The 14,508-nt window shown below is 47.2% G+C and overlaps 1 protein-coding gene across 1 annotated transcript in view; it reads left to right on the top strand.

Moving 5' to 3' along the window:
• LOC144735758 (guanylate-binding protein 2-like) overlaps positions 1–14,508 on the top strand; it is a 46,299-nt gene that overhangs the window by 8,311 nt on the left and 23,480 nt on the right. Inside the window, exons 2-3 of the mRNA XM_078618260.1 lie at positions 4,993–5,120; positions 11,573–11,682. Coding sequence (XP_078474386.1) covers positions 4,993–5,120; positions 11,573–11,682 — 238 coding nt within the window. The remainder of the gene's footprint in view (positions 1–4,992; positions 5,121–11,572; positions 11,683–14,508) is intronic.

The following is a 14,508-nucleotide window of genomic DNA, read 5'->3' on the forward strand; positions in this document are numbered from 1 at the left end:
GCAGCGACGTCACCTGTCGATCTCCGCAGCGACGTCACCTGTCGATCTCCGCAGCGACATCACCTGTCGATCTCCGCAGCGACGTCACCTGTCGATCTTTGCAGTGACATCACCTATTGATCTCCGCAGCGACGTCACCTGTCGATCTACACAGCGACGTCACCTGTCGATCTCCGCAGAGACGTCACCTGTCGATCTCCGCAGCGACGTCACCTGTCAATCTCCGCAGTGACGTCACCTGTCGATCTACACAGTGACGTCACCTGTCGATCTCCACAGTGACGTCACCTCTCGATCTCCACAGTGACGATACCTGTCGATCTCCACAGTGACGTCACCTGTCGATCTCCATAGTGACGTCACCTCTCGATCTCCACAGTGACGTCACCTGTCGATCTCCACAGCGACGTCACCTATCGATCTCCACAGCGACGTCACCTGTTGATCTCCACAGTGACGTCACCTTTCGATCTCCACAGTGACGTCCACTGTCGATATCCACAGTGACGTCACCTGTCGATCTCCACAGCGACGTCACCTTTCGATCTACACAGTGACGTCACCTGTTGATCTCCACAGCGACGTCACCTGTTGATCTCCACAGTGACGTCACCTTTCGATCTACACAGTGACGTCACCTGTCGATCTCCACAGCGACGTCACCTGTCGATCTCCACAGCGACGTCACCTGTCGATCTCCACAGTGACGTCACCTGTTGATCTCCATAGTGACGTCACCTGTCGATCTCCATAGTGACGTCACCTTTCGATCTCCACAGTGACGTCACCTGTCGATCTACACAGTGATGTCACCTGTCGATCTCCACAGTGAGGTCACCTGTCGATCTACACAGCGACGTCACCTGTTGATCTCCACAGTGACGTCACCTGTCGGTCTTCACAGTGACGTCACCTGTCGATATCCAGTAATGTCACCTGTCGATATCCGCAGCGACGTCACCTGTCGATCTCCGCAGTGACATCACCTGTCGATCTCCATAGTGACGTCACCTCTCGATCTCCACAGTGATGTCACCTGTCGATCTACACAGTGACGTCACCTGTCGATCTCCACAGCGACGTCACCTGTCGATCTCCACAGCAACGTCACCTGTTGATCTCCACAGTGACGTCACCTGTCGATCTCCACAGTGACGTCCTTGTCGATATCCACAGTGACGTCACCTGTCGATCTCCACAGCGACGTCACCTGTCGATCTCCACAGCGACGTCACCTGTCGATCTACACAGTGACGTCACCTGTCGATCTACACAGTGATGTCACCTGTCGATCTCTAAGGTGACATCACCTGTCGATCTCCAGTGACGTCACCTGTCAATCTCCACAGCGACGTCACCTGTCGATCTACACAGTGACGTCACCTGTCGGTCTTCACAGTGACGTCACCTGTCGATATCCAGTGATGTCACCTGTCGATATCCACAGCGACGTCACCTGTCGATCTCCACAGTGACGTCACCTGTCGATCCACGCAGTGAGGTAACCTGTCGATCTACACAGCGACGTCACCTGTTGATCTCCACAGTGACGTCACCTGTCGGTCTCCACAGTGACGTCACCTGTCGGTCTTCACAGTGACGTCACCTGTCGATATCCAGTTATGTCACCTGTCGATATCCGCAGCGACGTCACCTGTCGATCTCCGCAATGACATCACCTGTCGATCTCCATAGTGACGTCACCTGTCGATCTCCATAGTGACGTCACCTCTCGATCTCCACAGTGACGTCACCTGTCGATCTACACAGTGACGTCACCTGTCGATCTCCACAGCGACGTCACCTGTCGATCTCCACAGCAACGTCACCTGTTGATCTCCACAGTGACGTCACCTGTCGATCTCCACAGTGACGTCCTTGTCGATATCCACAGTGACGTCACCTGTCGATCTCCACAGCGACGTCACCTGTCGATCTCCACAGCGACGTCACCTGTCGATCTACACAGTGACGTCACCTGTCGATCTACACAGTGATGTCACCTGTCGATCTCTAAGGTGACATCACCTGTCGATCTCCAGTGACGTCACCTGTCAATCTCCACAGCGACGTCACCTGTCGATCTACACAGTGACGTCACCTGTCGGTCTTCACAGTGACGTCACCTGTCGATATCCAGTGATGTCACCTGTCGATATCCACAGCGACGTCACCTGTCGATCTCCACAGTGACGTCACCTGTCGATCCACGCAGTGAGGTCACCTGTCGATCTACACAGCGACGTCACCTGTTGATCTCCACAGTGACGTCACCTGTCGGTCTCCACAGTGACGTCACCTGTCGGTCTTCACAGTGACGTCACCTGTCGATATCCAGTTATGTCACCTGTCGATATCCGCAGCGACGTCACCTGTCGATCTCCGCAATGACATCACCTGTCGATCTCCATAGTGACGTCACCTGTCGATCTCCATAGTGACGTCACCTCTCGATCTCCACAGTGACGTCACCTGTCGATCTCCACAGTGATGTCACCTGTCGATCTACACAGTGACGTCACCTGTCGATCTCCACAGCGACGTCACCTATCGATCTCCACAGCGACGTCACCTGTTGATCTCCACAGTGACGTCCCCTGTCGATATCCACAGTGACGTCACCTGTCGATCTCCACAGGGACGTCACCTGTCGATCTCCACAGCGACGTTACCTGTCGATCTCCACAGTGACGTCACCTGTTGATCTCCATAGTGACGTCACCTGTCGATCTCCATAGTGACGTCACCTTTCGATTTCCACAGTGACGTCACCTGTCGATCTACACAGTGATGTCACCTGTCGATCTCCACAGTGAGGTCACCTGTCGATCTACACAGCGACGTCACCTGTTGATCTCCACAGTGACGTCACCTGTCCGTCTTCACAGTGATGTCACCTGTCGATATCCAGTGATGTCACCTGTCGATATCCGCAGCGACGTCACCTGTCGATCTCCGCAGTGACATCACCTGTCGATCTCCATAGTGACGTCACCTCTCGATCTCCACAGTGATGTCACCTGTCGATCTACACAGTGACGTCACCTGTCGATCTCCACAGCGACGTCACCTGTCGATCTCCACAGCAACGTCACCTGTTGATCTCCACAGTGACGTCACCTGTCGATCTCCACAGTGACGTCCTTGTCGATATCCACAGTGACGTCACCTGTCGATCTCCACAGCGACGTCACCTGTCGATCTCCACATTGACATCACCTGTCGATCTCCACAGTGACGTCACTTGTCGATTTCCACAGCGACGTCACCTGTCGATCTACACAGTGACGTCACCTGTCGATCTACACAGTGATGTCACCTGTCGATCTCTAAGGTGACATCACCTGTCGATCTCCAGTGACATCACCTGTCAATCTCCACAGCGACGTCACCTGTCGATCTACACAGTGACGTCACCTGTCGGTCTTCACAGTGACGTCACCTGTCGATATCCAGTGATGTCACCTGTCGATATCCACAGCGACGTCACCTGTCGATCTCCACAGTGACGTCACCTGTCGATCTCCACACTGACGTCACCTGTTGATCTCCATAGTGACGTCACCTGTCGATCTTCACAGTGACGTCACCTGTCGATCTCCACAGTGACGTCACCTGTCGATCTTCACAGTGACGTCACCTGTCGATATCCAGTCACGTCACCTGTCGATATCCACATTGACGTCACCTGTCGATCTACACAGCGATGAAACCTGTCGAACGCCACAGTGACGTCACCTGCCAATCTCCACAGTGACGGCACCCATGTATCTCCACAGTGACAAGCACGTGCTCTCCCGCACTTGTGTGAGTCAGCTGAACGTGGACCAATTTGCCCACACGAACAAGAATAGTCCACGTGCGTGTCACGCATGTGCATGTCTGTGTCACGTGTGTGTCACAAGTGTAATAAAGGACTCTTTCACTGTGTCTGTCTCCGTTGTCCTTTATTGGGTTCTTTACACTTGTCCCACACGGCCCTCGCTCAGAGCCTCCCCGCTTGGCAGCTCGACAGCTGCCGTCGCTCCCGTAGCCTTTCTCCACTCCGATGCAGCTCCGCTGCAGGTTCCCTTGTGCAGTCCTCCGGCTGCTCTCACTGCAGCTCCACTGCTGCTCCCCGTTCCTCCATGCTCGGTCACCGCTGGCCGACGGTGCCGAATCTCTCCGTGTGGCGATCTCGCCACTCTCCACTCTCCGCCCTGTGTGGCCTCACTCTCTGTCTACTCCCAAACTCTCCTCCCGTCTCTTCCGGTTCTCTCCCTTAAGACCTTACCCCTCTCTCTCACGTGACCTAACCCCTCCCCCCGTGACGTCATATCCGCGAGGCCGTTTACGCCCGCATTACACAAGCATGACTCTCCCACATTACCCCTTTGTCTGTTAAACATAGTTTCTGAGCACGCACCTAAACGCCCGACACGTCATACGACCAGCAATAAACAGCGCTGTTAACGTAAGAGATAAGAGTCGTAAGAGATAAGTGGACCACATTTCTTCAATTGAGGCGGGTTATTATTAAAAGAGCTTGGCGAAAAGATACGATGGGAACGATTTCCAAAGTGGAGCAGGGCGAGGGAAGAAGCAGAAAGAAACATGTTACGTGTGACCTGCAGTGTGTTGAGTGACCGAGTGTGTGGTTGTGTTGTTGTGACCTGCAGCGTGGTGGTTGAACAGTATGGATGAAACACAGCACAGTCTGATACACAAAGTCCTCAACATGGGTGGAGGAATCCGTGAGTGACGTAAGCGTGGAAGTAGCGACAGAAGAGTTATAGAATCAGAATATCTATTTATACTGGAGGAATCCGATGAGCTCTTTTTCACAGATGTCCAGGAGGTGACTGGCCACCGGTGAGCGAGTGAGCAGAGTGAATGAGCGGTGGATTATAGGAGCGTGCTGATTTTTTCTATGTCGAGGAGGAGTGTTTCTGTGGCATTTACACAAGTGCGGGATTGTGTGTCCCCTCGAATCCCTTGTCTCTACAATGCCAGCGTTTCCCCTGGGGAGCACGGTGGAGGCTCACACAAAGGGCATCTGGGTCTGGTTACGGCCACACCCACGGGACCAAGAGAAGTGCCTCCTGCTGCTCGACACCGAGGGCCAGGGAGACATCCACAGCGTGAGCAACGCATTCTCACTCCCTATGCGTACAGCGCGTAGCCGAGGGCGTCGTTCCTCACGGCGCAGTGGTAGCGCGTTCGCCGCTTATCGCAGCGGCTTGCAATATTATGGTGGGTAAAATTACCGTGCTGATGTATGCCACGTGCCTCCTAGTGGACGTGAAAGATTCCCTGGCATCATTTGAAACGAGTCAGCCATTTTGTGGCGGCGTCACGGTCTGATTTTTGCCAAATTAGAAAAACTACCCACAAATGACTCGATTGAGATTACACAAAGCAGCAATCATCGCCCCCCTCCCCTGGTGGCAGACTAACGAGTCACCTCGTGCTGCACAGGGACAGCTGCCACTGGGGCTTCCCTTTGATTGTCTGAGATGTGACATAATGCAAGTCTCGATTTAAAGCTTTCGTGACTGCAGGGATTCATCTTCTTGGTTCTTTCGGTAAAGTAACGTAGAATGGAAATAATAAAATAATAAAAATAAAACACAATAAAATAATTATCACGACGTTTTGGCCACAATGCAAGCAGCCGTCATCAGGTGAAGAACAGGTCTGTCGAGAAGACAGAGTCTGAATGACACACTCCAGGCTTGGAGCGTCTATTTAAGCTGGGATGGAGGGGGGGAGAGCGCCTTGACAAAATAATTTGCATATCAAGAGGAATTTAGCATATTTATGGGAAATGCAGATACGCGATTAGTACTACTTGTGAAATGCGTAGGAGGTGGGCGGGGGGTTAAAAGTCATATTATGCCCGTGCATTATGCAGGATTTGCAGAATCAAAGGGAGGGGATAGGGGGGTAGCATTAATAAAGGGAAGGAATGTTAATAGTCTTTCTCCTAATTTTAATCTTTCTCCTAATTTTCAAGCTTGCGTACCGTACCACGTCGTCGTCCACTCATTGACATGCTAATTTTTTCCCTGCCCCTTCCCTCTCTCCGCCCCCGCCCCCTCTCTATATTTAAGGCCTCGTCACAGAGACGACCTCTCTCTTTGTGCGGATACGTGTTCTCTCTCTGTGTATCTTTGTGATATCTGTCTGCTTAAATGTCTGTCTATAGTTTTCTGGTTAGATTTGTGTTGCTATTTCTTTTATACCTGATGATGATTGCTTGTGTTGCAATCGAAACGTCGTATTATGCTATTATTTAATTTATTATTTTATCTTTATACGTGACTTTACCGAAAGAACCAAAGAATAATTCCTGCAGTCACGAAAGCTCCAAAATTAAGAATGTTAATAGTATGTAGCTGCAGGAACTAAACCACCACGTAAACAACTAAAGTATAAACTACATAGTATCATCAGTATACTAAATACACTCTTCAACAAGCTGAGCTACTAACAGTAAGTAATACATTACAATTCTAAGTCGCAAAAAATTATAATATGCTTCCAGCTAAACTTTATTCTCTTACATCACACGGGTATACCCCGTACTATATACTGCCATAGACAAACCCAACATTAAATTATATACTGTATTGCTATACACCACCCTATACCTTATACATTGTAATATTACACTATGTATTATTCTACCCACCCTACTGTATATCACACGGCTGTATATGCACTATACAATTACGACATTACCTTATACATTGTATAAAACATTACAATTTTATACTAATTAGTATTATACAATCCGCTATACACTATACCATTGACCGTCGCGTGAAACACACTAAGAGGAAGCAACGAAATATGTCAATGGGAGAGTGGTGAAAGGAGACTTGCAGCGGAGCAAATAATCCATTCCCTGCGGAGAATACAAGATATATAGTCAATGCCAGTGAGTTGACTGCGGTCTGAAAGTCACCGTAAACGTGAACACAATCAGTTAAGATCCGAAATGGTTTATTACGTCCTTCCAATGATTGCTGAGCCAGAATCCATCTTCTCGGTTGAAATTGTCTCTGTGTTTGTATATGTGGATCGCCTCATGAACGAATCTCTCATGGTAGCCAGATGGCTTGCAGAGAACCTCTGTCTTGGAGAAGTCAATATCATGTGAGCCCACTGAATTGTAACAGGGATCTGCCACGGCTGAGGTGTTTGTCCTACCGTGTTTCAAGTCTGCTTTATGTTCACGGATGCGGTCCGAGACATGTCGTTTGGTTTCTCCAATGTAACTGCTACCACAGAGGCAACTTAGTTTGTAGACGCCAGGGTACTGTATGTCTGGAACCATATCTTTTACAGACGGGACCAGATCACGGATTTTATGTATTGTGTTGAATCGGACCTGGATCTTGTGTTTTATCAGGATTTTGGAGATTTTTCTTGTGACCCCAGCAATGTAGCGTCAGGTGATGGTTTTGAAAGGCTCCTCAACAGGATCCTTCACCTATCCCCTCCCTTTGATGCTGCTAATCCTGCATAATGCACGGGCATAATATGACTTTAAACCCCCCACCCACCTCCTACGCATTTCACAAGTAGTACTAATCGCATATCTGCATTTCCCATAAATATGTAATAAATGGACTCGACCACAGTATCTGGTCTGGTGTCCTTTATTCGGGTTCGTTTCTGTTTCCCACACGGCTGTCCTTTATCTGGCTCCTTCCACACGGTGCCGACTTCGCTGTCGCTCCCGTCACCGCCAACAGCCCCGCTGTTGGTCTCCGTCGCTCCCGTAGCTCCTTAGCAGCCTTGCTGCTGTTCCCCCACACGCAGCCCCTCCGGCTGCTGTCGCTCCCGTAGCCCTCTTGCTCTGCAGCCCCCGGCTGCTGTAGCCCCTAGCAGCCTCGCTGCTGTCTCCCACACGCAGCCCCTCCGGCTGCTGTCGCTCCCGTAGCCCTCTTGCTCTGCAGCCCCCGGCTGCTGTAGCCCCTAGCAGCCTCGCTGCTGTCTCCCACACGCAGCCTCTCCGGCTGCTGTCGCTGCTCCCAGCTTTCGCCCTCTCTGGCCTCACCCTCGTCCAGTCTCCAACCAACTCTCTTCCATCCCGCTGGCTGGCGCTGTCACCGAGCCCCTCAGCCGCCAGGCTGAGGGCACGGCGACCACCCAACGCGGTCTCCACTCTTCCCTCGCCCGACTGCCCCGATCTCTTCCTGTCTCACCGCTATACCATCTCCCTCTCACGTGACCCTGACTCCTCCCCACATGACGTCACATCCGCCAAGCCCTTTACGCCCGCATTACAAATATGCTAAATTCCTCTTGATATGCAAATTATTTTGTCAAGGCGCTCTCTCCCCCTCCAACCCAGCTTAAATAGACGCTCCAAGCCAGGGGTGTGTCATTCAGACTCTGTCTTCTCGACAGACCTGTTCTTCACCTGAGGACGGCTGCTTACGTTGTGGCCGAAACGTCGTGAGAATTGTTTTATTATGTTTTATTTTTATTATTTTATTATTTCCATTCTACGTGACTTTACCGAAAGAACCAAGAAGATAATGCCAGTCGCTCATGTATATACATATATGTTGAACTTATTTCGCCACTGTACGTAGCCAGCCTTGCTAATCGGAGGTGCAGAGTGCTCAGTCGTAAACCTAACATTCTCGTTAAAGAATCATAACTAGAGAGCAGTTAGAGCCAGGGCAATTCGGTGACACACCGCGTGATTGGGAGTCAAGATATTTAATAATCCGCGTTTCGTCCCTCATCTACATCCTCTTTCTACACCCGCACCTTTTCATTTGTAGTGGCCTTGTATGATGACAGAGACGGTTGACTTGAGGCAACACGTATTTATTAATCTCAACTTGACAGCTCACACTTGAAGAGGTAATGGCCTCTCCACCCGTTCTATGGAGGGAAGTATTTCCCAAAATTAACACCCCACGTTAACTCCTCGACTTCCCTCAATTCTACGATCTTCCTCTCAAGGAGACTAACTGACCTGGCCCAGCTTCGGCACAGTTCTCGACCACCAGCCACACGAATCTGGCCCTGAAAAGGACATCGGCCTTCGCGGCTCTGGGGTCGTACCACTGGCTTGCTCTGCCAAGCCCTTAGAAGGGCAGCGGGTCAGAGGAGTCCCAGGGTCTATCTAGCTGGACTTCAGTCTTCAGCTGGTTCTTCGTCTTTGGCTTGATTGAACTGCCTCTCTGCTTAACACGTAGGCTTTTGCGACCAATATTGTTCATAATCAACGATTTTTGGGTTTAGATCGCGTTATTTATAAATGTGTCGTAACCCTCCACCACCCGACACGGCCAATCAGTAAAAAAAAAAAGTGTCACGTTGACAAAAGACAAATAGTTCACTGCTTTAGCCCACCGGTGTGTTGAAGCGTGAAACCACAACATTTACAATTTGAGTACGACGTTTCGCTGGTAATTGCATCCAGCATCATCGGGCAATTCGCCAGAATGGTGAGGCTCTGCTGTGTCTCCCGTTCTTATATAGAGCAGCAGCAGGGTGACGTCATCATTAACTCATTAACTTATCAGGTGCAAAGATTTGAGGGGGGGGGGGGGGGTTATTGTAATTATATACTTGATTAGTAATAAGGCTATTGTTACGATGCGAGTTGTAGATTAGTAATCATTTGGAATGTGTTCTATTGTGATTATGCTACATTAATAATCAGTTAGTGCTTGTTTCCCTTATAAGGAATTGTAATGCATCTTATTTAATAATACGCTTCCAGGCCGCACTAAGCCTGTAGCTGTCTGAGCGATTAAAGTTATTTCTGTTTCTCTCAATCTCAATGGATTCTCTAATTAGTCTTTGCCAGTAGTAACTAGTTTTACACAACACTTCAACGTTGTCAAAATCAATTGAGTGTCCCTGTTGGCAAGCATGTTCTGCCACTGCCGACAGTTGTGTTTGCGATAGTTTAATATTTCTCTGGTGTTCTTTTAGTCTTACACAAAGGTTACGCCCTGTCTGTCCAATATAGCATCTGCCACATACACAATTAATCCGATATACACCTTCTGTTGATAATTTAGGTAATTCGTCTTTAGTGCACGTTACTAGTTGTTGAATTTTGTGTACAGTGTGTACAGTACACAAAATTCAACAACTAGTAACGTGCACTAAAGACGAATTACCTAAATTATCAACAGAAGGTGTATATCGGATTAATTGTGTATGTGGCAGATGCTATATTGGACAGACAGGGCGTAACGTTAGTGTAAGACTAAAAGAACACCAGAGAAATATTAAACTATCGCAAACACAACTGTCGGCAGTGGCAGAACATGCTTGCCAACAGGGACACTCAATTGATTTTGACAACGTTGAAGTGTTGTGTAAAACTAGTTACTACTGGCAAAGACTAATTAGAGAATCCATTGAGATTGAGAGAAACAGAAATAACTTTAATCGCTCAGACAGCTACAGGCTTAGTGCGGCCTGGAAGCGTATTATTAAATAAGATGCATTACAATTCCTTATAAGGGAAACAAGCACTAACTGATTATTAATGTAGCATAATCACAATAGAACACATTCCAAATGATTACTAATCTACAACTCGCATCGTAACAATAGCCTTATTACTAATCAAGTATATAATTACAATAACCCCCCCCCCCCTCAAATCTTTGCACCTGATGAGTTAATGAGTTAATGATGACGTCACCCTGCTGCTGCTCTATATAAGAACGGGAGACACAGCAGAGCCTCACCATTCTGGCGAATTGCCCGATGATGCTGGATGCAATTACCAGCGAAACGTCGTACTCAAATTGTAAATGTTGTGGTTTCACGCTTCAACACACCGGTGGGCTAAAGCAGTGAACTATTTGTCTTTTGTCAACGTGACACTTTTTTTACTGATTGGCCGTGTCGGGTGGTGGAGGGTTACGACACATTTATAAATAACGCGATCTAAACCCAAAAATCGTTGATTATGCCTCTCTGCTCTCAGGGTCCCGCCTTTTATACAATTCCTCACTGAGGGGCGGGTTTCTGTGGGATCACACACACCCCACAGCCCCCTCCCCTCAAGAGGGGCCCTGGTCAGCGATAACACAACCACCCCGCACCGGTAAGTACTGTGATTCACCCAGGTTCAGTGTGCGCGCGTTCCAACATCACCACCACACATTCGTGATGTCGAAGAAGCACGGCACGGCGAGATTGGAGAGAGTGCCAGGTCTCCGCAAACGTCTCGGCTGTGATTGATGTTTCCGTTGTTTGCTGTTGAAGGTCACTCGAACGTTTTGTTTCATTTAACGTCATCATTGAACCAGGTGGGTCAACATGCTGACTCGTGATAATTCTTTAATAATGGGTGATACATTGACGGACACCCTGTATAACTTGTATTTTATTTATGAATTACAATATTTCATCTGGATAATCCCTTGAGGTGGTACACAAAGAAAACCCTTAATGACACGCGTACAAACAGTACGCATGTAACATATACAGTATCCATTTATGTGATGAATATTAACGGCCTGATTGAATGAACTGGATGATACAACAGATGTATTTGGCAAAAACGTGATTGTTTTGTGTTTTTGTTTTTTTGCAGTCGGGCAGTGAGCATGACACATGGCTGTTTGTGCTGGCCATGCTGCTGAGCTCCACGCTGTTGTTTAACACGAAGGGCACGCTCGACAAGGAAGGCATGGAGCAGCTGCAGTATCCTCGGCAGTAGAAACACTTTTTTACGTACACACATTTACGCGTGTTTACACGCCCTACGAGTGCACATTCATGTGCATGCAAAGTGACTGGCCAGGTCGCTCAGTTGTAGAGCTTGAGGCTCGCAATTAAAAGGTTGCGGGTACCAAATCGTGGCTGTGGGTTAATTCCTCTGGTCATCCTTCCAGGGTTGATAAAATACATACTATTCACAATAAAGGTTTTTAGTGTTAGATCGCGTAAATATAAATGTGTTAAATTTCGATTTAAAGCTTTCGTGACTGCAGGGATTCATCTTCTTGGTTCTTTCGGTAAAGTCACGTAGAAGGGAAGTAATAAAATAATAAAAATAAAACATAATAAAATAATTCTCACGACATTTCGGCCACAACGCAGGCAGCCGTCCTCAGGTGAAAACCAGGTCTGTCGAGGCGACAGCGTCTGAATGAAACAGCACCATGCTTGGAGCATATATTTAAGCTGGGTTGGAAGGGGGGGAAAGGGCGCCTTGACAAAATAATTTGCATATCAAGAGGAATTTAGCATATTTATGGGAAATGCAGGTATGTGATTAGTACTACTTATGCCCGTGCATTATGCAGGATTAGCAGCATCAAAGGGAGGGGATAGGGGTAGCATTAATAAAGGGAAGGAGTATAGTAGTAGGTTTTTACCTTTTTAAACTGGTACAAAACTGACACCTTTATTCAAGGCATCATGTTTGCAATAACCACAACACAAATAGTCAAAAAAGCAAACAAAAAGAAGCAACTCTGATAATGATAATAATTGCCTCTTTTTGTTCGCTTTTTTGACTACTTGTGTTTTGGTTATTGCAAACATGATGCCTTGAATAAAGGTGTCAGTTTTGTACCAGTTTAAAGGGTAAAAACCTACTACTATATTTTGCCACTGGTAAAAGAGATCTCAGTGTAAGCGAAGGAGTGTTAATAGTATGTAGCTGCAGTAACTAAAACCACCACATAAACAACTAAAGAATAAACTACATAGTATCATCAGTATACTAAATATAATCTACAATAAGCTGAGTTACTAACAGTAAGTAATACATTACAATTGTACGTCGTAAAAAATATAATATGCTTCCATCTAAACTTTATTCTCTTACATCACACGAGTCTACACCGTACTATATACTGCCATAGACAAACCCAACATTAAATTATATACTGTATTGCTATAAACCACCCTATACCTTATACATTGTAATATTACACTATGTATTATTCTACCCACCCTAATGTATATCACACTGCTGTATATTCACTATACAATTACGATACTATATATTACTTTGTACATTGTATTAAACATATAAATGTTATACTATTTGTTATTATACACTGTACCATTGACCGTCGTGTGAAAGATACTAAGAGGAAGCAAAGAAATATGTCAATAGGAGAGTAGCAGAAGGAAACTTGCAGCGGAGCAAAGAATCCATTCCCTGCGGAGAATACAACGCCAGTGAGTGGAACGCGGTCTGAAAGTCACCGTAAACGTGAACACAATCAGTTAAGATCCGAAATGGTTTATTATGTCCTTCCAATGATTGCTAAGCCAGAATCCATCTTCTCGGTTGAAATTGTCTCTGTGTTTGTATATGTGGATCGCCTCATGAACGAATCTCTCATGGTAGCCAGATGGCTTGCAGAGCACCTCTGTCTTGGAGAAGTCAATATCATGTGAGCCCACTGAATTGTAACAGTGATCTGCTACGGCTGAGGTGTTTGTCCTACCGTGTTTCAAGTCTGCTTTATGTTCACTGATGCAGTCTGAGACATGTCGTTTGGTTTCTCCAATGTAACTGCTACCACAGAGGCAACTTAATTTGTAGACGCCAGGGTACTGTATGTCTGGAACCACATCTTTTACAGACGGGACCAGATCACGGATTTTATGTACTGTGTTGAATCTGACCTGGATCTTGTGTTTTATCAGGATTTTGGAGATCTTTTTTGTGACCCCAGCAATGTAGGGTAAGGTGATGGTCTTGAAAGGCTCCTCAACAAGATCCTTCTTAATGGTTGGAGTGATGGCTTTGCGGATTGTGTAGTCGGAGTAACCATTAGCCTTAAGAGCTTGGCGTACGTGTTTGAGTTCACTGGCAATGTGTTCCTGGTCGGATATGCATTGGGCTCTATGGTATAAAGTCTTGATGAGGGAATTCTTCTGGGATGGATGGTGGTGGGAATCCGGTTTTAGGTAAGCATCTGTAGGGGTGGCTTTCCTGTAGATAGAGTGGCTCATTGGACCATCAGGTCTCCTTTTAATTAGGACATCCAAAAAGGGTAGCTTGCCATCTTTTTCGACTTCCATGGTGAATCTGATGGCTGGGTGTATGGAATTGATGTGGTCGAGAAATTGGTCTAGAGCAGGCCGGCCATGTGGCCAGATGACAAAAGTGTCATCTACGTACCTCTTCCATAAGGTCGGGCGTAGAGTGGCAGTCTGGATGGCGTCAGTCTCAAATTTCTCCATATAAATGTGTTGTTAACTCGACACCACTCGACACCGCAAACCAGTAAGGTTTGTCACGTAAAAAAACGTGCCAACTAGTTACTACTTCAGCCCAATGCTGTGTTAGAGAGTACATCCACAACATTCACAATTTGGGTACGACGTTTTGCTGGTAATTACATCCGGCATCATCGGGCGATTTTACCAGAAAGTATATATACGTGATCTAACCCAAAACACCTTTATTACAAATAATATTGGCCGTGAAAGCCTCCGTGTCAAAATATATACTATTTTATGAGATCTCTTTTACCAGTGGCAAAATATAGTAGTAGGTTTTTA

The sequence above is a fragment of the Lampetra planeri genome, chromosome 57, assembly GCF_965212315.1.
Source record: "Lampetra planeri chromosome 57, kcLamPlan1.2.h2, whole genome shotgun sequence".
Taxonomy (NCBI): domain Eukaryota; kingdom Metazoa; phylum Chordata; class Hyperoartia; order Petromyzontiformes; family Petromyzontidae; genus Lampetra; species Lampetra planeri.